This window comes from Jaculus jaculus, chromosome 2 (assembly GCF_020740685.1).
Source record: "Jaculus jaculus isolate mJacJac1 chromosome 2, mJacJac1.mat.Y.cur, whole genome shotgun sequence".
Classification (NCBI taxonomy): Eukaryota; Metazoa; Chordata; class Mammalia; order Rodentia; family Dipodidae; genus Jaculus; species Jaculus jaculus.
In genome coordinates, this window is record NC_059103.1 from 32,388,704 (window position 1) to 32,412,724 (window position 24,021).

Below are 24,021 nucleotides of genomic sequence, written 5' to 3' on the forward strand. Positions count from 1 at the left end.
ACGGCAATTCTTCTACCTCTGCCTCCCGAGCGCTGGGATTAAAGGCGTGCGTCACCACACCCAGCTTAGATTTCCTATTTTAATAGGATGGTTAAGACAAATTTAAGATGTAGAAAATGAAGATTAAAAGTTATAAGAAAATGTTTATTCTTAATATATTGTCTATCCTGACAAGTATTAGACACAATTGAATTTTAAGCAGTATTTAATTAATTTCAGTCAAATCTGGTGGAATTTAAATTTAATTTTGACTGCATTTTAGTGTGTGTAAATGTGTGAGTCCCTCAATTGTGTCTCCAGCACTGAAAGGAATGGGTTGGATTGTGGGGGAGAGAAAGAAACTGGACAAGCTGGAGGACAGAAAGAGTCAGGTAGGCTAGCATGCTGGCTTAAGAGACAGAAGATTTAGAGAAGACAGGAAATGCCTATGTAAACACCAAGGCTCCTTAGTAGCCATTGGTAGAGCTGTTATCGAGTGCTAGGTGGCTCCTCAGGCATTAGGTTACAGGTCACGGGGTATGGACCCTTCCTCATAATCAGCAGCTTGAAGAACTAGGAACTGAAGCATCAGGAGCCCCAAGATTGTCAGGTGGCTATTTAGCAGAGGCTTTCTAGTAAAGAGCAAAAGCATACCAATGAAGACTTAATTCACATGGGCCTACCAATCAGAAAGGAAAACATCTCCCTCCATCCCCAGGAAAGGCATCTGTTTTAAAGACTCAAATAGCATAAATAAAACCTGCCTAAAAATGTCACTTGGCAAAGTGTTTTCTCTGGCCATTGTCTACTCTTCTACTTATAAGAGTTTTCCTCCCATGATCCCTGTGGCCATGTTCACTCTTGAGAGTGTCCCACTTTCACTTGTAATAAACTGCCTGTGTACTACAAAAAAAGAAAAAAAGAAAGAAACTAGGCTGTACATAGAAACCCCAACTTGAGGAACTCCCAACCCCAGTTCTCTAAACCTTAAGCTTTGTCCAGACAGCAGGCTTCACCTGGCCCCTCAGGTATTGCCCAGTCTTGACCCTAGCCATGGAGATGGCTGCCACAAAGACAGTATTCTGAGGAAGACCAGCATCCCAGTGGCAGGAGAGGAAGGTACAATCAGTCCAACATGAGAACTCGTGGGGTACTCCTATAGACACACACTGGCTGACATCAGAGCTCAAGTGCAGCATAAGCAGGCTGTCCAGGAGCAAGACCAATCTGAGGCCTCCAGTGGGTGCTCCTGCAGGAACCCCCACAACCATACATAGCCTGGAAAGCCCTCTGGTCCTCAGCCCTGCCCCCTTCTTGGCTTCTGCTCCCAATTCCAGCCACTCTGGCCTTGATACCTGCTGGCCACAGTCTGCCTGAGCATTCAGGCATGCTGCTCATGACACCTACCACTGGTCCTCATGCTCAAATCTCGGGCCCTCCACTCCAACAAGAACTCTTCTCCCATACCTTCGTTGTTTACCAGGCATTCACAGTTGACTGGATCTGTTACAGGCTGAGCATCACTAACTCCAAAATTCAAAATCTGAAATACTGAAACCACTGTGGTATTACTAATGGAAAATTCTGCACCTGACCTCAGGTGACAGGTTTAGTATTTATGGGCAAACAAATGCCAGATTCACGTGCCACTTTTAGCTTGTGGTTTTAGGGGATACTGGGGAGCTGATCCCAGGCCAGCAGACTTTGCCAGCAAGCACATTTAACCACTGAGCCACCTCCCCAGCTTTGTGGCTCTTATGTACAAAGGCAGGCCAGCTGTGGCTAGGACCTCAGGACTCCTCTGGGACACCCACAACATGGGTGTGCATCACTAGCATGTTGCTCACCTGAAGCATGTCAGCTTGTGCTGAGGAAGAGCCTCATAGCTCTCAAAGCCTGACTCGTTGGCGTCGAAGATGGACAGTTTCTCATTGGTCAACATCTGGGGTTCCTCCAGCTGAGAGACATAGGGCTGTGAGGCATGGGCACACCAGGAGGCAAGAGACCAAAGGGTGACAGCACAGTGGGACTTACTGCATCAGGTGGGTGCTGCTCATACTTCAGGTCAATGTCATCCAGGTACTGCCCACACTGGATGCACCGGGGCGGCTGGATCTAGGGCAGGATATAGGCAGCCTCAGGAGACAGCTCCAGCACCTCTCACTGCCAGCCTGGCTCCCAGAGGGTGGGTGTGGCAGAGGGGAGGTGGCACTGCACTGCCAGGCTGCTTTCTAGGAGGAGGCTTACCTTTGTGTTCATGGCTGCTTTGCTTCGGGCCACTTTTTTCTCAACCCTGGAAAGAACAAGATGATTTGCTTTCAAGTCTGTCCAAAGCCTAACATTCTGTGGATTCCACCTCGATTCCACAAAAATCCAAGGCTATAGCTGGGCATGGTGGTACACGACTTTAATCCCAGCACTTGGGATGACAGAGGTAGGAGGATCGCCATGAGTGCGAGGGCAGCCTGAGACTTTGTAGTCATAGTTGAGGTCACCCTGGGCTGGACTGAGACCCTACCTTGAAAAACCAAAAAACAAAGAAACAAAAACTTACGTTTCTTTGGGCGTTGTTTTCCGTCTCTTCTCCTCCTAATTAGAAGGATAAAAAGAGGAACAGAGGGTAAAAAAAAAAAGTATTTTACATCTGGTGGGGCTTCCCAGTTAGAATGTCATGTTTCTTATTACAAAACTCAGGAAGAAAGGTAGAGGACCAGGAAGTGAGATCTCAACACATCCAAATATTTCTATCTTACAATCACCTCCCAGTAAACAACCTGCCAAGTATGGTAGCATACCTCTATAATCCCAGCAAGAAAGTGGCTGAGATAAGAGCCAGAGACACAAAACCAACCTGAATTACTTGACAAAACCTTGTTTCACAAAAAACAAGCTGGGTGTGGTGGCACATGCCTTTAATCCCAGCCCTTAGGAGGCAGAGGTAGGAGAAATTGAGACCACCTTGAGACTACATAGTGAATTCCAGGTCAGCCTGGGCTAGAGTGAGACCCTACCCCAAAAAAAAACAAACAAAAAAAAATGGGGAGGGAAGGTTGGGGGCTGGAGAGATGGCTTAGTGGTTAAGGTTCAATAACCCAGTACTCATGTAAACCATATGCACCAGATGATGCATGCATCTGGAGATTGTCTGCAATGACTAGAAGCCCTGGCACACCCATTCTCTAATAAATAATAATAAAAGAACCAGATGTGGTGGTATACACCTTTAATCCCAGCACTAGGGAGGAAGAAGGAGGATCGCTATGAGTTTGAGGCCATCCTGAGACTCCATAATTCTAGGTCACCATGGATAGATCAAGACCCTACCTTACTTCAAACCAAACTAAAAGGGGGAGGGGGAGGGCAAGGAGGCAGAAAAGGGGACTGAATGAAATTCAAGGTGAAAGGTCTAGGAAGATGACTCAGTAGTTAAAGTCAAGGCATTTATTTGCAAAGCATGCCAATCCTGTTCAATTCCCAAGCCACCCATGTAAACTAGATGAAAAATAAAGCCAGTCGTGGTGACGCACACCTTAATCCCAGCACTAGGGAGGTTGAGGTAGAAGGAGCTCTGTAAATTCAAGGCCACCTGAGACTACAAAGTGAGTTCCAGGTCAGCCTGAGCACGAGAGACCCTACCTCAAAAAAAGGGTTGGAGAGATGGTTTAGTGGTTAAAGGTGCTTGCCTATGAAGCCTAGGGACCCAGGTTCGATTCCCCAGTACTCACATAAGCCAGATGTACAAGGTGACACATGCATCTGGAGTTTATTTGCAATGGCTAGATGCCCTGGCGTGCCCATTCTCTCCCCCCCCCCCTCTCTCTCCCTCTCTCTCTCTCTCTCTCTCTCACTCACACACACACACACACACACACACACACACACACAAATAAAAATAAAATATTTTTTTAAAAAGCCAAACAAAAAAGGTGATACAAGTGCCTGTTCATTTGTAGGGTAAGAGGCTTTAACACCTCTTTCCCAATAAAAATGCAAATAAATAAAAAAAAAAAAAAAAAAACAAGCCGGGTGTCATGGCACACGCCTTTGATCCCAGCACTCAGGAGGCAGAGGTAGAAGAACTGCTATGAGTTCGCCACCCTGAGGCTCCATAGTGAATTCCAGGTCAGCCTGCGCTTGAGTGAGACCCTACCTCGAAAACCAAAAAATAAATAAAAAGATAGAAAATAAAATAAGAAGAAAGTCAGTCATTCTGGTTGTGGTGGCACAAGCCTTTAATCCCAGCATTTGGGAAGCAGAGGTAGAAGGATCACTGTGAATTCAAGGCCACCCTGAGACCTCAGAGTGAATTCTAGGTCAGCCTGGGCCAGAGTAAAACCCTACCTCAAAACATACGTGGATCCTAGCTACAGATGATTGGACTTCTGTGTGAGAAGGAAAAAAACTCAGTAGCAGAGGCCAGTAAGCTAGAAAAGAGAAAGGAAGGGAGGGGTGATAGGATGGTATTGTATATATGTAAGTAGAATAGATTAATGGGGGTGAGAAGGCCCAAAATGAGGTCAGGGGAAGAGATTGAGTAAAGGTGGAGGGAGGGCTAATCAAAATCTAAGGATATAAATAAATCATATGGAAACCTACTTTTTTGGACAATGAAACACTCAGAAGCCATACATTATTGCTAGAAAATTTTCAGTGCCACAGATGGGATACCTTCCAGTGAGTTGTTGGCCAGGGAAGTCCCTGATGCCCCCAAAATATTATATGCCATTGCCAAGGCCCTTGGTTACCCACCAGAAATAAATGGTAAGACCCTATTGCTGAAGACTCCATATATTTGGGCTGCAAGGCCACTGAGAAATCCTGCTGGAACTGAGCTGAGAACCGCCTCCATGTAGACCAGCTGACAAAAAGCTGGAAGAAGCTATTTTGCATACAGTTCAATGGGAGAGATAGAAATCACCAGTGAAGATACTCAATAGTGGACAGTGTAAGCCTTGTATTTTGCAAGCCAGGCCAAATGAACCAGTGGGTACAATAGGGGCACATCTGTCATGGTGGAAACCAACTGCTCTCTAATTGGACTGGAGGCCTGCATCACTGATACTGAAAACAAAAACAGGGATAGTCATGAGCCCTAGGGTTATAATGTCTGCTGTTGTCTGGCTAAATGTATATACTCTGCTTAATCAAACTGCCCAGTAAGCACTTCTCTTAATGTTCATACCCTTATATTGATGCTACTCTCACTTTTGGTAGAGAATCTTCTCTTTTCAGATGGCAGTGACCTTGAGGCGACTCAGAAGGTATCATGGTGATGGAAAGAAATGACCACAGTGCTCAGTACTGCAGTATCTCTATCACACCTTCCAAGATTCAGGGTCTAATGCAGAAGAGGTAGTGGAGAGAATGTAAGAGCCAAAGGAAAGGTAGGACTCCTTACAACATGCTCCCCCCAGACACAAAATGGCCTGTATAGCCATGACCTCACAGGGCCTGACACTACCTGCATAAGACCATCATAATAGGAGGAAAAGATCATGACATCAAAGTAAAAGAGACTGATAGAGATGGGGAGGGGATATGATGGAGAATGGAATTTGAAAGGGGAAAGTGGGGGAAAGGAAGGTATTACCATGGGGTATTTTTTATAATCATGGAAGTTGATAATAAAAATTTGGTAGAAAAAAAAAAAAAAAACTCCCCCCCTTCCCAAAAGACTAAGCTGGTCTATAGTAAGATCCTGCCTTGAAGAACAAAAGTAGAGGTGGATAGAGGAAGCTAGCAGCTCCTGGGCCACCATGCACAGAAGCATGGGGCCACCACTCAGTTCCTAGAAACCAACTAATATAGAACATCTGTAGGAAATGGGGTTGAAAGGAGACAGCTACCAAGATCTAGAACCCAAGCAATCAGAAAGCCATCCATGAATTACATGCTTGTTCCAAGGAGGGCAAATCTAGGTATTAAATAAATGTGAACCAAATGCATTCACAGACTGAGTGAATGGACTTGTTGGCCAACAATGGACCACATGTACGAGTGGCCCTTGCGAGATATTACCCTCTATGGACTTTGTAAGTACATTTTGATGCTCACATTACAACAGTATCATCCAACCACTCATCTCCTATAATGTATGCTGGTCACTAAGCATCACATGACTGTACACTGTACTCTTGTGGGCTACAATTAATACTGCTAAAGTAACAGGAATCTAGGTGTGGGGGTGCACACCTGCAATCCTAGCACTCAGAAGGCTGAGGAGGCAGAAAGCTCTTGAGTTGAAGGCCAGATGAGGGACAAATAGACACAGTCTTATAATTTAAAAAATAAACAATTTAAACAAATGTAGTTTTCCCATACAAGTGACCCAATAGGAAAGAAAATTGTTGAGGAAGGTGTTATGGACTAAACCATCTCAAATGCTTATATTAACACCCTAACCCAAAGTGTGGCAATACCTGGAGCTGAGGGCCTAGAAGGTGAGCAAGGTTAAGCAAGGTCACAGAATGAGGCTCACATGTGTGCCATTCTCATGGGAAGGGAGGGAATACCACAGCCCAATCTTTCCACATGAAAGCCCACTGCAAAGCCACAAAGTACATCAGCAAGGTGGTAGCCATCCGCAAGCCAGAGCAGCCTCACCAGCAACTAACTGTGGAGCCACGGCCTTCAATTATCACCAAATGTGAGAAAATAGACGTCTGTTATTTAAGCCACTGGTGTGTCATGGCAGCCCAAGCAGGTTATGCACGTGGACAGTTTTACGCGCAGGAAGGCAGAACTAGAGCTCTGCCACTCTGAACCTCCTAGAAGGTCATGGATTTATGTGATGATCACTAAAGGCATTAAGTTTGGGGGCGGCTGGGAGATGGCTCAGCAATTAGTGCTTGCTTGTACAGCCTGATGGCCCGAGTTCAATTCCCCAGTATTCACGTAAAGCCAGATGGACAAAGTGGAGCATGCATCTGGCATTCACTTACAGTGGCAAGAGGCCCTGGCACCCGTCTTTTCTCTCCCCACTTTCTCTGTTCTCAAAGACATTAGGTATGGGGCCAGGGAGATTCTCAGTGGGTAAAGCGCTCACTGCTGAGCTTGCTCCTCAGACCCCATGTAAAATCTGGAAGCTGTAATGTCAGCATGCTGACAGCAAGATGGGAGGTGGAAACAAGAGAATTTCCCAGAAGCTAATGGCAAGTGTACCGAAGGATAGAAAGAGAAACCCTGCCTCAAATGAGGTGGACAGGAGAAGACAAAGCTGAAAGTAACCCTCTTCAAACCTCCATGTGTGCCCTTACATACACACACACACACACACACACACACACGAGTATTAAGTGGTTAATCCACTAGGGAGAATGACATAGGAGGATTAGTTTATGGCAGTCTAGAATACAGAGTTCAAGGTCAGCCTAAGCTACAGTGAAACCTTGCCTCAAAAAAAAAAAAAAAAAAAAAAAGATCGGGACAGGAGAGATAGCTTAGTGGTTATGGCACTTGCCTGCAAAGTCTAAGGACCCAGGTTCCATTCCACAGTGTCCACATAAAGCCAGATGCACAAGGTCACACCTGCATCTGGAGTTTGTTTGCAATGGCTAAAAGTCCTGGAGCCCTATTCTCTATCTGCCTTTCTCTCATAAATAAATAATGCGCTGTAGTGGAAAAAAAAAAAAAAAGAATGAAGCTGGGCATGGTGGTGCACACCTTTAATCTCAGCACTGAAAAAGGCAGAGGTAGGAGGATCACTGTGAGTTTGAGGCCACCCTGAGAATACAGAGTGAATTCCAGGTCAGCCTGAGCTAGAGTAAGACCCTACCTCAGAAAGGGGGTGGGGAGGTTGGAGAGATGACTCAGCGGTTAAAAGCAATTACTTGCAAAGCGTGATGGCCCAGGGTTCAATTCCCCATGTAAAGTCAGATGCACAAAGTAATAACGTGCATCAAGTTTGTTGGTAGTGGCAAGAGACTCTGGCATGCACTCTTTCCCCCTTCTCTCTGCAAATAAAAATGTTTTTAAAAAGTGGGCTAGGCATGGTAATCCCAGTAATACATGTAATCCCAGCATTTGGGAGACAGAAGGATCACTGTGGGTTTGAGACCTGCCTAACCTAAAGAATGAGACTCTGTCTCAAAAACAGAAAATGAGAGCCAGGCATGGTAGCACATGCCTTTAATCCCAGCACTTGGAAGGCAGAGGTATGCCATGGATTTGAGGACACCCTGACACTAATTCCAGGTCAGCCTGACCTAAAAAAAGTGAGACCCTACCTCGAAAAAACAAAATAATAATAATAGAAAATGAAGGCTGGAAGGTGGCTTAGCAGTTAAGACACTAGCCTGCAAATCTAAAAGACCCAGGTTTGATTCCCCAGGACCCACATAAGCCAAATGCACAAGATGGCACATGCTTTTGGAGTTTCTTTGCAGTGGCTGAAGGCCTTGGTGCACCCATTCATTCCCTCCCTCCCTCCCTCTCTCCACCCCCCCAAATAAAAATAAAACAAAATGAAGGGCTGGGGCTAAAGAGATGGCTCAGCCATTAAGACACTTGCCTGCAAAGCCAAAGGACTTAGGTTCAATTCCCCAGAACCCATGTAAATCCAGATGCACAAAGTGGTGCATGCATCTGGAGTTCATTTGTAGTGACTAGAGGGCCTGATGTGCCCATTCTTCTCTCCTTGCAAATAAAAACATTAAAAGAAGAAAAAGAATAGCAGGGTGTTAGTGAAAGAACCCCCATGATTCACTTCTGAGACCATGTTTGAGTCATTACACTACACATGATTGCCACAGTCATGATTCATAGAACACAGGAGCTAGGAGTGTTCTGCAGTCAGCAGTGCTTAATCCATAAGCATGAGGAGCTGAGGAAGCTCCCAGGACCCATGTGAAAAGCTCAGTGTGACCACGCACACCTACAACCAGCACCAAATGGGGCAGACATGGGAGAACCACTGGAGTTTGATGGTCAGCCAGTCTACCAAAAAAAGCACTGACGCTGTCTCACAGAAATAAGGCAGAACTGGAATAGGAGGTGACACCAACTTCTTCCTCTGGCCTATGCATATGTGCATAGGATGTACATGTACACGTACACGTATATACTTAAAATCCGAGTTGGAGCTGGGTGTGGTGGTGCATGGCTTTAATCCCAGCAGTTGAGAGGCAGAGGTAAGAGAATGGCCATGAGTTCAAGGACAGTCAGACTACAGAGTATCAAGCCAGCCTGGACTACAGTGAGACCCTATCTCAAAAAGATCAAAAATAAAAATAAAAAGTAAAATCAGAGTTGAGGATGGTGACTTTAAACCCAGCACTCAAGAGGCAGAGTTAGGAGGATGGCCATGAGTTTAAGGTCAGCCTAGGGATACAGAGTGACTTCCAGGTCACTCTGGACTAAAGTGATAACTCTGCCTCAAAGCAAAACAAATATGGCTAGAGAGATGGCTTAGCAGTTGAGGCAATTGCCTGTGAAACCAAAGGACCCAGGTTTGATTCCCCAGGACCCATGTAAGCCAGATGCACAAGGTGGTACATGTGTCTGGAGTTCGTTTGCAGTGGTTGGATACCCTGGCATGCCCATTTTCTCTCTCTCAAATAAGTAAAACTATCTTTAAAAAAAGAAAGAAAGAAATTAAGAAAAAGCTAAGGCCTTACCCTCTCATCCTCATCTCTGTCGTCAGATGTCTGTGGGGTCACTCGCTCAGGCTCAGTCTCCTCAGGTCTCCTTTTGGCAGCTCTGTAGAGTAAATAAATGGGTATTAGCTCAGAAAAACTCCAAGGCCAACTTGTGAGGAAAATGCAGACCAATGCCTCCCTATCAAAAGGCTTTAGCCAGGTATGGTTGCCCACACCTTTAATCCCAGTGGGAGGCACAGGTAGGAGGATCACAGTGACTTTGAAGCCAGCCACACTAGCCAGGTCAGCCTGGGTTAAAGACCCTACCTAGCAAAAATATAAAAATTATATATAATTTGCTTGAAGGGTGGGCATGGTGACACACACCTTTAATCCCAGTTAAGGCGCTTGCCTGTGAAGCCCAAGTACCCAGGTTCGATTCTCTAGGTCCCATGTAAGCCAAATACACAAGATTGTACATGTGTCTGGAGTTTTTTTGCAGTGGCTAGAGGCCATGGCATGCCCATTCTCTCCATCTCTCTCTCCCTCTCTCTCTCCAATAGAAATAAAAACAAAAAAATATTCGGGCTGGAGAAATGGCTTAGTGGTTAAGCGCTTGCCTGTGAAGCCTAAGAACCCCAGTTCGAGGCTCAATTCCCCAGGACCCATGTTAACCAGATGCACAAGGGGGCGCACGCGTCTAGAGTTTGTTTGCAGTGGCTGGAGGCCCTGGAGTGCCCATTCTCTCCCTCTCTCTCAAATAAAAAATGAATTCAAAAAAAAATTGCTTGACAGGTGGTTGTGGTGACACACACCTTTAATCCCAGCACTCAGGAGGCTAACCTAGCACATGCAAGCTCCTGGGCTCCATCCCTTGTACAAAAAAAAAAAAACAAAAAACCCTCAAAGCTAAGCATGGTAAGTGTGTGCTTGTAATCCCAGCACTTTTGAGGTAGAGGCAGAAGAATCAGGAGTTCAAACTAGTCTGGGTAACATGAAGTTCACAGATAGCCCCAGCGACATAGAAAGTTTAGAGCCAGCTTGGGCTGAGACTATCTCGAAAAAGCAAGGAGACATGTGCTACAGCTACCACCTGTAACTCTAATACTCAGGAGGCTGAGGCAGAATGACTGCCGTGAATTCAAGGGCAACCTGGAGTATGTAGTGAGTTCCAGGTCAGTCAAGGGTAGGGAGGGGAAGGACAAAAAGACAGGCACCGAGGAGGCTCTGAGGCAGCTGCAGATGTTCCGATGGTTTTACAAGTGAAGGGAGAAGGAGGTACTGGGCTGAGCAACACTCTTGACTAAACTGATATGGAGCAGACAAGCCTTGCCGTGTGACCTGACCCTAACCCCATCCCAACTGTCTCCCTATGGAGCAGTTAATCCCGGGCTCTTCCCATGTCCGCCTTTCCTGAGTAGGGTATTGAAACTTGATTGTAATGGGGAGGTAATATGATGGAGAATGGAATTTCAAATGGGAAAGTGTGGGGGTGGGGAGGGAGGGAATTACCATGGGATATATTTTATAATCATGGAAAATGTTAATAAAAAATTTAAAAAAAAAAAGAAAAGAAACTAATATGACACCAAGGCCTGAGCATTTTAGCCACTTACAGATCTCTGGGTTGACTTCTAGGCTTCTTTTCATCCTGACAGAGCAACGGAGGCAATGGAGAGAAAGAAAACACGTTAGTTGTGGAGACTGAGCAGGGTAAAATGCAAACATAAGCACATGGGCTCCAGATCCTGGCCACATGTGACCAGAGCACAAGAAGCCTTGGGTTGAACTGCAAAGGAAATAAGAGGTGTCAAGATTTCACCATTTTCTTAACCTCATGAAAAACATTAAAACTGGAGCTTAAAAGGCCAGTATTTTTGCCTGCGCTCCCAGGTCATGCATGAGGCCACTGGAAATGATGGGACACTTCTACACTGGCCCCCTCGTAAGTCACCTGTTTTCCGGATAAGGGAGGATACGGAGACCCAGAAACAAAAAAAGTCAGTGTACAGTCTGAAACAAACTGACAACTAAAGAAAACTCTGTCCTCCTGGCTTCACAAAAAAGGGAAAACTACTTGGCCAGCATAGCCCTGACTCATCCTAACAGACAGAAAACACCAATAAGCTACTCCTGGGTCCTTAACGTCTCTTTGGAGAGCCCATTAGTGACCTCCAAAATTAATCCGTGATTAAATTTGGGCTATCTGCTTGGTTTTTAACACTCAGAGAAATGTATAACCAAAGATAAAGGGATATCTCAAATATATGAATGGCCTAGTAAGTAATACAACCAGAGCTTTCCAAGAGGGGAACAAGCAAGGCCTTGAAACATGTTGCCCCCAGCTCTAATAGTTCTAATTCTGTAATAAACAACCATAGGGCTGGAGAGATGGCTTAGCAGTTAAGCGCTTGCCTGTGAAGCCTAAGGACCCCAGTTCAAGGCTCAACCCGCCAGGACCCACATTAGCCAGATGCACAAGGGGGTACATGCATCTGGAGTTCATTTGCAGTGGCTGGAGGCCCTGGCATGCCTATTTCTCTCTCTCTCTCTCTCTCTCTCTCTGCCTCTTTCTCTGTTGCTCTCAAATTAATAAATAAAAATAAACAAGAACAACCATAGATGTCAAACTGGTTATTTTAAAATCTAAAATATATAAGGACGACTCTGACCACGGGTCACTTAATTCAAAAGACTTATACTGGGAACAATGGTGAATCTCTAACTTGTACCAGGACATGCTTAAATAAGTCCTGAGACCAAAAATGTATTTGTACAGCCTTTAATAACACCCACTGGCTTTATGGTACCAACCTTTGGCCCTGGTTACCCCCAGGACAAATTTTAAAAGGTACATTCTGGAAAGCTATTATACAAAATATAGTATCAAAATTATGTTCCTGGTAACTAACATCTTGTCTGTTTTACAAGCCACACAGAAAGATTCAGGCTGTGGCAGACACTACTGTGTCATTCAATGAACAGTTCTGGAAGGAAATCTCAGCTAGCTCGTGCTCAAATGGTCCTGAGACAATCCAACTCCATCTACCTGGTTCCCTCAAAAAATCCCCAAGGCCTGGAAGTCCACAAGGCCCAGGCCCAGCCAGGAGGGCCCCTCACCCTTACTCTCCACATGGGTCATTTACCCCTCCAGCTCCCCACATGGCAGAAGCTCCCTGAACTTTCTCTTCTTTTTTCTTTCCATACTTTTTTCCAGGCCCTCCATGTGGGATCTACAGCCATGTGGGTGCCTTTCCTGGGCTCTGTACTTCCCTTAATAAATCTAATAATTTAATAATTTTTAAAAAGCAATAATAAATGAAGGGTTAATCGCTTTCCCTAAAAACCACAAGGAACTAAAGAATTAATAACTATCCCTAAGGCTAGAAGGCCATAAAGAAACAGAGGAGTTCAGCCCAACTCCCCTGATTGATGTACTTACTCCCCTTAGCTCAGATGGCCTTGAAGGACCAGAAAGGGCTGAAGAAGCCTATTCTGAACAAGGACACAAACGGCTACAAGTTCCTTATCTACTGCACCTGGTAAAGTCTGTTTTTCTTAGGATGCTCCTTATAAACTTGCACCCTAGCCTAGCTCAGTGCTTTAGCCTTCAATTATCCTGCAGGAAGGTTGCTGCCCCTCGCTGTAGCAATCAAGTCCGGTGTTCTCTTTTGCTTTCTCTTACACTTTTCTTACATTTGGTGCTGCGACTCAGACGGATTGGAGCCCTCCAGATCTTTCAGGCTGCACACCCTCCCTTTCTCTTTCCCTCTCCTCCTTTCTACCTCCCTATCAATATTTCACTCCCTCAGGGACACAAACTCACTGTACATACTACTCTGAACTAAACAGCTGCCTGTGACCTGAAACCTCCAGTCTTTCCAGCTTACTACCTGGGGGCTTCTTCCTTTTCTTCTTTTCACCCTCCCACCGGATATTTGAACTCTAAACTACAGTCCACTGTGTGTGACCAGCTGCACCCACACCATCAGATCACAGCCTTCAGGACAAGGTACTCTGTGGCAGAGGCACCCTGTCTCAGACTTTAAAAACTCCAGAGGTTTCTCATTTTTCTGTCCATGGATGTTCATAGGTTCTGGGAGTTCCCCACATATCACTCCACTGGAGCCCCAAGCATTATGAATGTGGGGATGCTCCTTGGGTTTTGTTTGTCCTCCCTAAGCTTGGGAGATGTCCCTGGTGGTGGGATTGACCACTCCATTAGCACCTGTCCTCCAAAATGGGCTCTAAATTATTGGTTCTAAAAGATACTCTATTGACATGTTTCAAAGCTAATTTAAAACAGCTTGGGGGCTGGAGGGATGGCTTAGCAGTTAAGGTATTTGCTTGCAAGGCTAAAGGACCCAGATTTGATTCCCCAGGACACATGTTAGCCAGATGCACAAGGGGGCACACATCTAGAGTTTGTTTGCAGTGGCTAGAAGCCGTGGCACACCCATTCTCTTTCTCTGTCAAATAAATTTTAAAAAATTTAAGTTTTTTAAAAAAATAATTAAAAACAGATTTGTAAGCGGAGCATGGTGACACACGCCTTTAACCCCAGCACTCAGAAGGCAGAGAGAATCACTGTGAGTTCAAGGCCACCCTACATAGTGAATTCCAGGACAGCCTGAGCTAGAGGGACAGCCTACCTCAAAAAAGACCAAAAAAAAAAGAAAACTGTAAAAGTTTATATTAGAGTTCATCTGTTCAATAAAGATCAAATTCTGCTCTTTTATGTATCATAAAAAAGGTAAGTAACAGTCTCATTTCTGGTATCTCAGGTGCGTTGCTCATAAGTAAGTTAACTGTTAAGACATACTCTCTACCTCAGGGCACAGCCTCTGTGGCCCTGCTTCCAACCTTCCCTGGGTAATTGGTACCCACACAGGTATCTAAGCTAATCAAAGATGTTAGCAAATACAAATGCCAAAGCTTTATGCTGTCTTACTTGACATGTTCTGCCTGTACTTATAATTATTAGATATTTAAGGAAGAAGATATGCCTACCTTCTAAAAATTCCTTTCTCTACTGCACCTGGTACAATCTGCTTTTCTTAGGATCCTCCTTATAACTTGCATTCTAGCCTGACTCAGTGCTTCAGCCTTCATCCCACAGGAAAGATGCCACCCCTCACTGTTTCTCCAATAAACTGTAGAAATCAAGTCCAGGGTTCTCTTTCACTTTTCTCTTACACTTTCCCTACAATAAAGACCCTCCTCACCCAGGCATGGCAGTTCATGTCTAATTCCAGCACACAGGGGAGGAACTAAGGCAGGAGGATTGCTTTAAGCTCAAGACCAGCCTGAGTTCAGTGTGAAACCTTGTCTAAAAAAAATAAAGCCAGCCAGGCATGGTGGCTCATGGCTTTAATCCCAATACTTGGAAGGCAAAGGTAGGAGGATTGCTGTGAGTTCAAGGCCACCTTGTGATTATATAGTGAATTCTAGGTCCGCCTGGACTAAATAAATAAGTAGAGTTGGACAGATGGCTTTGCAGTTAAGGTGCTTGCCTATGAAGCCTAGGAACCCAGGTCCAATTCCCTACTACCCATGTAAGCCAGATGCACAAGGTGGCACATTCATCTGGAGTTCGTTTGGAGTGGCTAGAATTACTGGTATACAGATTCTCCATCTGCCTCTGACTCTTACTCGCTTTCTGTCAAATAAATAATAAAATATTAAAAAGTCAGCATAGGGCTGGAGAGATGGCTTAGCAGTTAAGGCACATGCTTGTGAAGCCTAAGGATCCAGGTTCAATTCTCCAGATCCCATGTAAGCCAGATGCACATGGTGGCACATCCATCTAAACTTCATTAACAGTGGCTGAAAGCCCTGGGACATCCATTCTCACTCTCTATATCTATCTCTGTCTCTAATAAATAAAAATAAGAAATAAATCTTTTAAAAAAAGACAGTATAGGGGGTGAAGAGATGGTTTAGCAGTTAAGGAGTTTGCCTGTAAAGCATAAGGATCCATGTTCTACTCTCCAGATCCCATGTAAGTCAGATGCACAAAAGTGAGGCAAGTGCAAGGTCACACATGCCCACTAGGTGACATAAGCAACTGGAGGCTCTGGTGCACTAATTCTCTCTCTAAAATAAAAATAATAATTTTTTTTGAGGCTGACCTGGAATTCACTATGTAGTCTCAGGGGTGGCCTTGATCCTCCTACCTCTGCCTCCCAAGAACTGGGATTAAAGGTGTACACCATCATGCCCGGCTTAAAAATAATTTCTTAAAAAGTCAGCACAGTAGTGAAGTTACAGAGTACTCAGCACTGAGACATCTCTATCACACCTTCCAAGGCTCAGGGTCTACTGCAGAAGAGGTGGTAGAAAGAATTTAAGAGCCAAAGGAAGGGTAAGACTGCTAATATCATAAGAGGAAAAGAGCATGACATCAAAGTAGGGAAGAAACTAACCGAGCGTGGTGGCACACCCCTTTAATCTCAGCATTTGGAAGGCAGAGGTAGGAGGATCACCGTGAGTTCGAGGCCACCCAGATAATACACAGTGAGTTCCAAGTCAGCCTGGACTAGAGTGCCACCCTACCTCAAAAAAGCAAGAATAAATAAAATAAAATAATTGAGAGAGGGAAGGGACATGGAGGGGGGATGGTGGAGGTGGTGAGGGAATCATTATGGTTTATTATCTATAATTATGGAAGCTGTCAATTAAAGTTAAAAGGGGGGCTGGAGAAATAGCTCAGCAGTTGGGACACATCCATCTGGCAGTTGTACCCATTCTCTCTGCCGGTGTCTCTATCTCTCTCTCTGCTTACAATTTTTTTTTTAAGGAAAAAAAAAAAAAAAAAAGCTGGTGTGGTAGCGCACACCTTTAATCCCAGAACTCAGGAGGCAGAGGCAGAGGCAGAGGCAGAGGCAGCAGGATCGCTGTGAGTTCAAGGCCACCCTGAGACTACACAGTGAATTCCAGGTCAGCCTGGGCTAGAGTGAGACCCTACCTCGAAAAAAAAAAAAAAAACAAAAAAAAGACATGAAAGTAGGAGGAAGACTAATTGGGAAGAAGTTCAGCAAGAGTGGGAAGGGTACAAAACAAGGTAATGGAGGAGGTGAGTGATCAGAACACATTATATACATGTATAAAGTTGTCAAAAAAAAAAAAAAAAGCAAGCCAGGGGTGGTGGTACATGCCTTTAATCCCAGTACTTGGGAGGCAGAGGTAGGAGGATTGCCGAGTTCAAGGCCACCCTGAGGCTACACTGAATTCCAGGTCAGCCTGGGTTAGAGTGAGACCCTACCTCAAAAAACCAAAGACAAAACAAAAATAAATAGAAAGAACTAGGGGAAGGATAGAGCTCAGCTGGTAGGGTGCCTGCCACTCTAGTATTCATGCAGCCCTGGGTTCTACCCCTCCCCAACACTGCACAGACCAGGCCTGCTGTGAGAGCACTTCGGAGGCTGAGGGAGAGGATATGGAGACCCTGCCTCAAAATATCAACTTTCCATGACAGGATACCATGCAGGCACTGACAACAGCACACTGGAATCTGGTCAGAAGAGGTACGGTAGCACTTTAGCAGTTAAGTAATTTAGAGAGGATTTCAAGTACGTGGAAGATATGCAGAGACTGACTAAATTCTATGCCATTTTATACTGAGCATATCAGTGTCTGAAGGAGTTCTGGCACCAAGTTCCCCACAGACATTATGGAAGAACTGTAGGCTTCAGGAACTTTGTGCTTAAAAGTGTCAAGAACCAAGGATAGTTTATGAGAGGTACAACTCATGATTTTCTGTATGTGCTGTGCTGAGGATCAAAGACAGGGCTTTCCTCATGCAATGCAAAGACTTTACCATTGAAGTGTATCCCCCCAGCTCCGTGGGGGGGAGGATTAGAGGACAACCTCAACTATAGGTGGTCATCTTCTACCTTGAGACAGTCTCATTATTCCCTAGGGCATTTGTCAGGCTATGAGGACTGCAGGTTCCTGGGCTATTACCCTGTCTCTGCCCCCCTCTTCCCATGGGTAGGAACACTGACAACAGATACTTGCATTATAGCTTTTTATGCCAGTTCTGGGGAATTGAACCAAGGTAACTCAAAGCACTTTATCCACTAAGCCTTTGCCCCAATCCCCTGTTTGTGTTTGTTTTTTCTTTTCTCTTGTGTTTTTTTTTTGGGGGGGGGTGGCGGGGAGAAAGAGGCCCATGTATCTCAGGCTAGCTGAGAATGACCTTGAACTTCTCCTGCCTCCACCTCCCAAATGCTGGGATGAAAGGTGTGCAGTACCACACCATGCTTTAGGTCTTAAATATGCTCACTTAGGTGAGCAGGGGCTGAGAGAAGGTGAGAGCTTGACTCAGAAGGACTTAAAGGAAGAAGGCTGGCTGAGGTGAAGCCAAGCGAGCCTGGGTAGAACAGGCCTCAACGAGATGATGGTAGACATGCCTTGACAACCAAAGCCTGACAAAGGAGCAGGTGGACTTGCCCAGGGTCAACCACAAGGCTGGATTTACACCTCAAGCCCTGTCCTAAACCACTTTCTCCAGCCCAACAAAAATATGAGAGCAGAGTACAGTAAATCAAAGGTATAAACACTGCCTTTACCTCTTCATCCGTTTCAGCACGAGCTCCGGGTCTTGCTTCCCCATCTGGATCCTCGCTTGGTTTCTGCTTACATGTTCTGTCACATAAAACAAAGCATACGAACACCAGTCATGGGTTAGCAGGCTGGCCACCACTGCAAACAGACCCCATAAGGACTTATGTGACCCCCTTCCCTTGGGGAACAGGCCAACTTTTCTATCCTCATCACAGGGAGCCCAAAAGGCACTCATTACTTTTACTTTCAACTTAACGCTCTTCAGAAATCCCATCCACTCTTCAGATTCTCTCTGGTTTTATAGTCCTGAGAGTCAAACTGCATGAGCTCTAAGAGTACCTTACTGGTGGTGAGCCACAGCCCTGTACATGAGTGATAATCAGAGCCACCTGTGCTCTCAAACAAGCCTGCACTAACCATGTGGAGTTGGCCAGAAGCTGTGTGCAGTGGACAGTCACTCGCAAGCACCTGACCTGTGCGCACAGGGCTGAGAACTGGGTTGATGTGGCTGGCACAGGTAAGCAGGCAAAGGTGGCAGCAAATAGGGGTCTGTCACCTTAATCTACACTAGGGCTGTTCCTGGGATCAGATACCTACCCATCTTCCTCTGAACTCATGCCTTCAGTACTTGCCTAAGGCAACTAGATGGTTCAGAGGCTTAAAGTGCTATCTCAGGCTGGAGAGATGGCCCAGCAGTTAAAGGGGCTTGCTTGCAAGTCCAGCTTGCTAATGCCATGTAAAGCCAGATGCACAAAGTGATGCATGTATCTCAAGTTCATCTGCAGGGACAGGAGGGCCTGGCACACCCATACGTTCTGCCTCTTTCTTTCTCTCTTGCAAATAAATGAGTATAAAATAAAAGTGCAGGGTGTGGTGGCACACACCTTTAAGTACTTGGGAAGCAGAGGTAGGAGGATCACCATGAGTTCAAGGCCACACTGGGACTATAGAGTGAGTACCAGGTTAGCTGTCCTGTGGCTGCAAACAGCAGCCTCCTTGATAGTAACCTGCTAGTTGTGCAGGTGGCCCTAAGGGACCTTGGAGACAGTCTTCTGATGGATCTCCATATTCTGATCTCATGCTACTACCAATCTAGGCACCAAACAGGTATACAGGGCACTTCTGGGAAGCCCCAGGGCAGAGTGGCCAGAAGTCATATTTGGCCAGGTTATCATGTCCAACTGCAGAATAGAAACCATGTGATTGAGGCCCTGCGCACAGTTCAAGTTTCCTGGCCACCAGAAGATCCACATCTCAAAGTGGGGCTTCACCAAGTTCCATGCAGATATCTGAAGACATAGTGGCTGAAGAGCAGCTCATCCCTGATGGCTGGGGGTCAAATATATCCCCAGTCTTGATCCCTGGACAAGTGGCGGGTTCTGCATTCTACAGTGCTTCCACTGTTCAATACCTTACTAGCCATCTCACTCAATACATCTCACAATACAAAAAAAAAAAAAAAAAAAAAGGAATGTCTCCAGCTGGGACACAGTGGCACACATCTATAAACCCAGCTGATGGAAGGACCACCATAAGTTAAAGGCCAACTTGGCAGAATGAGACTTCAACTGAAAAAGGAGGGATGGAGGCTGAAGAAATGGCTTAGCTAGTAAGGCACTTGTTTGCAAAGCCTAACTACATGGGTTCGATTTCCCAGTACCCACATAAAGCCAGATGCACAAAGTAGTACATGCATCTGGACTGCATTTGCAAGGGCTAGAGGCCCTGGCACACACATTATCTCTCTTTTCTTTACAGTTTTTAAAGAATATTTGCGGGCTGGAGGGATGGCTGAGGAGTAAGGTGTTTGCCTGCAAAGCCAAAGGATCCCAGTTCGATTCTCCAGGACCCACATAACTCAGATGCCCAAGGGTGTGCACACATCGTCTGGAGTTTGTTTGCAATGGCTGGAGGCCCTGGTGCACCCATTCTCTCTTTCTCTCTCAAATAAAAATAAATTTTTTTTAAGTCACGCTTACTTATGCTGTCACACTCTGCCACAAGAATGTGCCCAACTGGGCTGAGACATTGGGAAGGTGGTCAGCCCCATTGTCCCTGCCAAGCCCAGCCAAGATCAGCTGACAGCTATACCAAGCCAGACCAAGGCATTCGATAAATGTGTGAATGTACATCCAGAGGTGGAAACTGGGTGTCACCTTCATTAACTCACCACCTTTTTTGTTGGGACAGTTTCTCACTGAACCTGGAGCTCATCTATGTGGCTAGACTTGCTAGCCAGCAAGCTGATCTAGTCCCACTTCTGCCACTGGGATTACACATGTGCTTGCTCTGCTTAGCTTTTACATGGGTGCTAGGACTCTGAACACACTGAGCTGTTTCTAGCCCTAAAAGCTCAGTTTTAAGCCTGGAATTGGGGATTCTTTTCACAGAGGCACACAGGATATTTAGAAAGAGGCAACTGACAGCCACTCACTCGACAGCCTCTCAGTGACACATGGAGAACTGCAGCCCAGCCTGAGGGAAGGCCTGCATCAGAAGAATACAGGTAGAGTGACATCAACCAGTGACCTCAGTTCACTCTTTGAGATGAGCAAGGACAACTCAAAGGTTAGTAAGTTGGCCTCAGCTTCATGGTAGCCAGGAAAACCTGCTATAAAGCTTTTTGGGGGTAGGGAGCTTTTCAAGGTAGGGTCTCACTCTGACCCAGGCTGACCTGGAATTCATTATGTAGTCTCAGGGTAGCCTCAAACTCACAGAGATCCTCCTATTCCTATCTCTTCCTCCCCAGTGCTTGGATTAAAGGCATGTGCCACCACACCTGGCCTTTTAAAGCTTTTTTTTTTTTTTTTAAACTTCTTGAGAAAATAATTTCTGAGAGATTGACAAAACAGAAAAAAGAAAAGGTTAGCAGCTACACTTACGTTTCTGTGGCTGTAACTCTGCGGCGCTTCTCATCCTGTATAGAGGGAAGAGAACATGAAAACAATGCCACTTTTTAAAATATTTATTTATATTATATAATATGTAATATATATATTTATTATAATATATACTTTTAAATATTTAATATATAGAGAGACAGAATGGGCGCCAGGGCCTCCAGCCACTGTGCAAACAAACTCCAGACACATGCGTCACTTTGTGCATCCAGCTTACACTGTCCTGGGGAATCAAACCTGGGTCATTTGGCTTTGCAGCAAGTATCTTAACCACTAAGCTATCTCTCCAGCCCTGCCTAAAAATAAAAAAATAATAAAACTCTTATTCATTTATGGGCAGAGAAAGAGGCCAGGGCCTATTGGGGTTGCAAACTACAGACACATACACTACTTTGTGCATCTGTGTTTAAATGGGTACTGGACAATTACACTAGGGCCAATACAGGCCAGAAGGCTTTGCAAGCAAGCACCTGTAACTTCTGAGCCATCTCCCCAGCTTGACAATGTCTTTACGCAGATCAACACCAAAGCCATGAAGCAAACAGTGGGAAAGCCAGGAGTGGTGGCCCACATTTATAATCCTAGCATTCAGGAGGATGAGGTAGGAGGATTGCTGTTAAGTTCCAGGCCAGGCTAAGATACATAGTTTCAGGTCAGCCTGAATTAGAGGACAGGGGGAGATGGCGCAGAAGTTAAAGGTACTTGCTTACAAAACCTGCTAGCTCGGTTTCAGCTCCCCAGTACCCATGTAAAGCCAGATGCACAAAATGGAGCAAGCACCTTGAGTTCACTTGTGCCAGTTAGAGGTCCTGGAAACACCCCTACAGGTACAAATAAAAACAAAACAAAAAAGGGTGGGCTGGAGAGATGGCTTAGTGGTAAGGTACATGCCTACAAAGTTTAAGGACCTCGGTTTGACTCCCCAGGACCCACATAAACCAGATGCACAAGGGGGTGCATGCATCTGAGTTCCTTTGTAGTGGCTGAAGGCCCTGCTGCGCCCATTCTCTCTCTCTCAATCTCTCAAATAAATAAATATTTTTTAAAAAGGGGGGAGGGATTGGAGACATGGCTCAGCAGGTAAGAGTGCTTGCTGCCCTAGCACAAAGGCCTGAATTTGATCCCCAGCACCTATGTAAAAAGGCAGTGTGGCCATGGATGCCTGTACCCTCAGTCCTGTGGGAGAGAACAGAACTGCTGGGCTTCACTGAAAGAACAGCAGCACCAGGTTCAGTGACAAACTCAGTGTCAAAGGAACAGACAAGTGAGACAAGGACACCCAATACCCTTTGGCCTATGCACATGTACACACAGCACACACTAACATTCACACAAGCACGAGCCCAACTTAAATAAAAATACGTATAAATGAAATTCCGGGGCTCATGGCAGAATGCTTACCTAGCACGCTAGAGGTCCTGGGTTTGATGCCACACCAGAAGAATGAACTAAGAAATTCTACATCCATATGCCTTCAGACTTTATTTACATCAACTCTTGTGGGCCCTGCAGCCTCCTAGGCTGCCCTTTAAATTCCAAACTCCAGACTCCACCATCTGTGAGCCAATTCCTTCAACAGGTCCTCCTTCCCTCTCCCCATGTACATACTCCCTATAGATCTTATACATAGTGCACATACCATACATGCATTCTATGTACAGTATACATGCATTGTATATACTACAGAATCAATGCCAGCCCTACCTGGTCTCTCTCGTCATCTCCAACAGACTCATCTGAGACTGCCCTTTCAGATTCTTCCTCAGGCTTCCTTTTGGCAGGGCTGCCATACACAGTAAGGCAAATGTTAGTTCAGGGACCTTGGACCTCCAGTGGGCCCTCAGTGACTTCCACTCTTCCACAAAAGAACCTCTTTAGACCCAGGTCACCTTCCCTCTCAGGAGAGATCCTCATTGCCAAAATGACAAAAGAAAAAAAAAAAAAGGCTTATATCCTGGTGTTTCTTTGAAACATTAGAATATCACCATTTTGTAAGCCACTTAGAAATCAGATCTAGATACAGAACAATGGCTGCCATGTCAGAAGAGACATGATGCACCTGTCTTTGAAGAAGTCAATCACAATAAAGAAGCTAGGGGGCTGGAGAGATGGCCTAGCAGTTAAGGCGCATGCCTGCGAAGCCAAACGACCCAGGTTCAATTTCCCAGGACCCACATAAACCAGATGCACAAGAGGACACATGCACCTGGAGTTCGTTTGCATTGGCTAGAGGCTCTGGTGCATCCTTTCTCTCTCTCTCCTCCCTACCTCCTTCTCTTGCAAATAATAAAATAAAATAAATTTTTAAAAAAAGCTAGGGCTAGGACTTAGTGGTACAGCATTTGCATAACATGCTTAAGGTTCTATAACCAGTATTACAAAAAGAAAAAACTTTGTAAAAAGCTTTAATAAAACCTATGTTTATGAAATGGCATATGTTAGATTGACTTCAAAGCAATCAAGGCAGGGATTGAATAATAGCTATGAGGTGACAAGAGTGGACTCTAAGTGACAAATATTTGAAGGTTCATTATAATACATGCTATAGTTTTGCATATATTTGAGGTTTTCTGTAGGAGTACAAATAGATGAGGTCATTAGAAGTATTGTTAGTGAACAAAAATTGCAATATGAAAACGAACAGGTAAAGGGGTGTGGCTCAGGGGTAGAGCTCCTGCCTAGAATCCACAGTGAGGGATGGGGGCATGGTTAGGCTGTGGAGCTGCCTAGCATAAGCCAAGCCCAGGTTCTATCCCTACCATTGAGGGAAGATAAATTAAAAAAAAAAAAAATTAAGCTGGGTGTGGTGGCATACGCCTTTAATCCCAGCCCTTGGGAGGCAGTTAGGAGGCTCACCATGAGTTCAAGGCTACACTGAGACTACATAGTGAATTCCAGGTCAACCTGAACTAGAGTAAAACCCTACCTCAAAAAGAAAAAATAAACTATACAATATGAAAGCCAGAAGTGCAAAATTCCAGTCTAGCAATCCCATTCAT

At 45.2% G+C, this 24,021-nt stretch overlaps 1 protein-coding gene and 1 pseudogene across 5 annotated transcripts in view; one reads left to right on the plus strand and one right to left on the minus strand.

Annotated features, from left to right (window-relative positions):
* The window catches only part of Dnmt1 (DNA methyltransferase 1), a 70,223-nt gene that overhangs the window by 24,854 nt on the left and 21,348 nt on the right, over positions 1–24,021 (minus strand). For 4 of the 5 annotated variants that reach the window (XM_045142591.1, XM_045142590.1, XM_045142588.1 and 1 more), the window contains exons 6-14: positions 22,727–22,805; positions 21,005–21,039; positions 18,122–18,203; positions 11,171–11,205; positions 9,594–9,675; positions 2,534–2,568; positions 2,227–2,272; positions 2,014–2,094; positions 1,827–1,936 (exon numbers count right to left, since the gene is read on the minus strand). In XM_045142591.1, coding sequence (XP_044998526.1) covers positions 1,827–1,936; positions 2,014–2,094; positions 2,227–2,272; positions 2,534–2,568; positions 9,594–9,675; positions 11,171–11,205; positions 18,122–18,203; positions 21,005–21,039; positions 22,727–22,805 — 585 coding nt within the window. The remainder of the gene's footprint in view (positions 1–1,826; positions 1,937–2,013; positions 2,095–2,226; positions 2,273–2,533; positions 2,569–9,593; positions 9,676–11,170; positions 11,206–18,121; positions 18,204–21,004; positions 21,040–22,726; positions 22,806–24,021) is intronic. The other variant, XM_045142589.1, reaches the window with a different exon arrangement.
* Positions 19,062–19,172, plus strand: LOC123459119 (annotated as a pseudogene).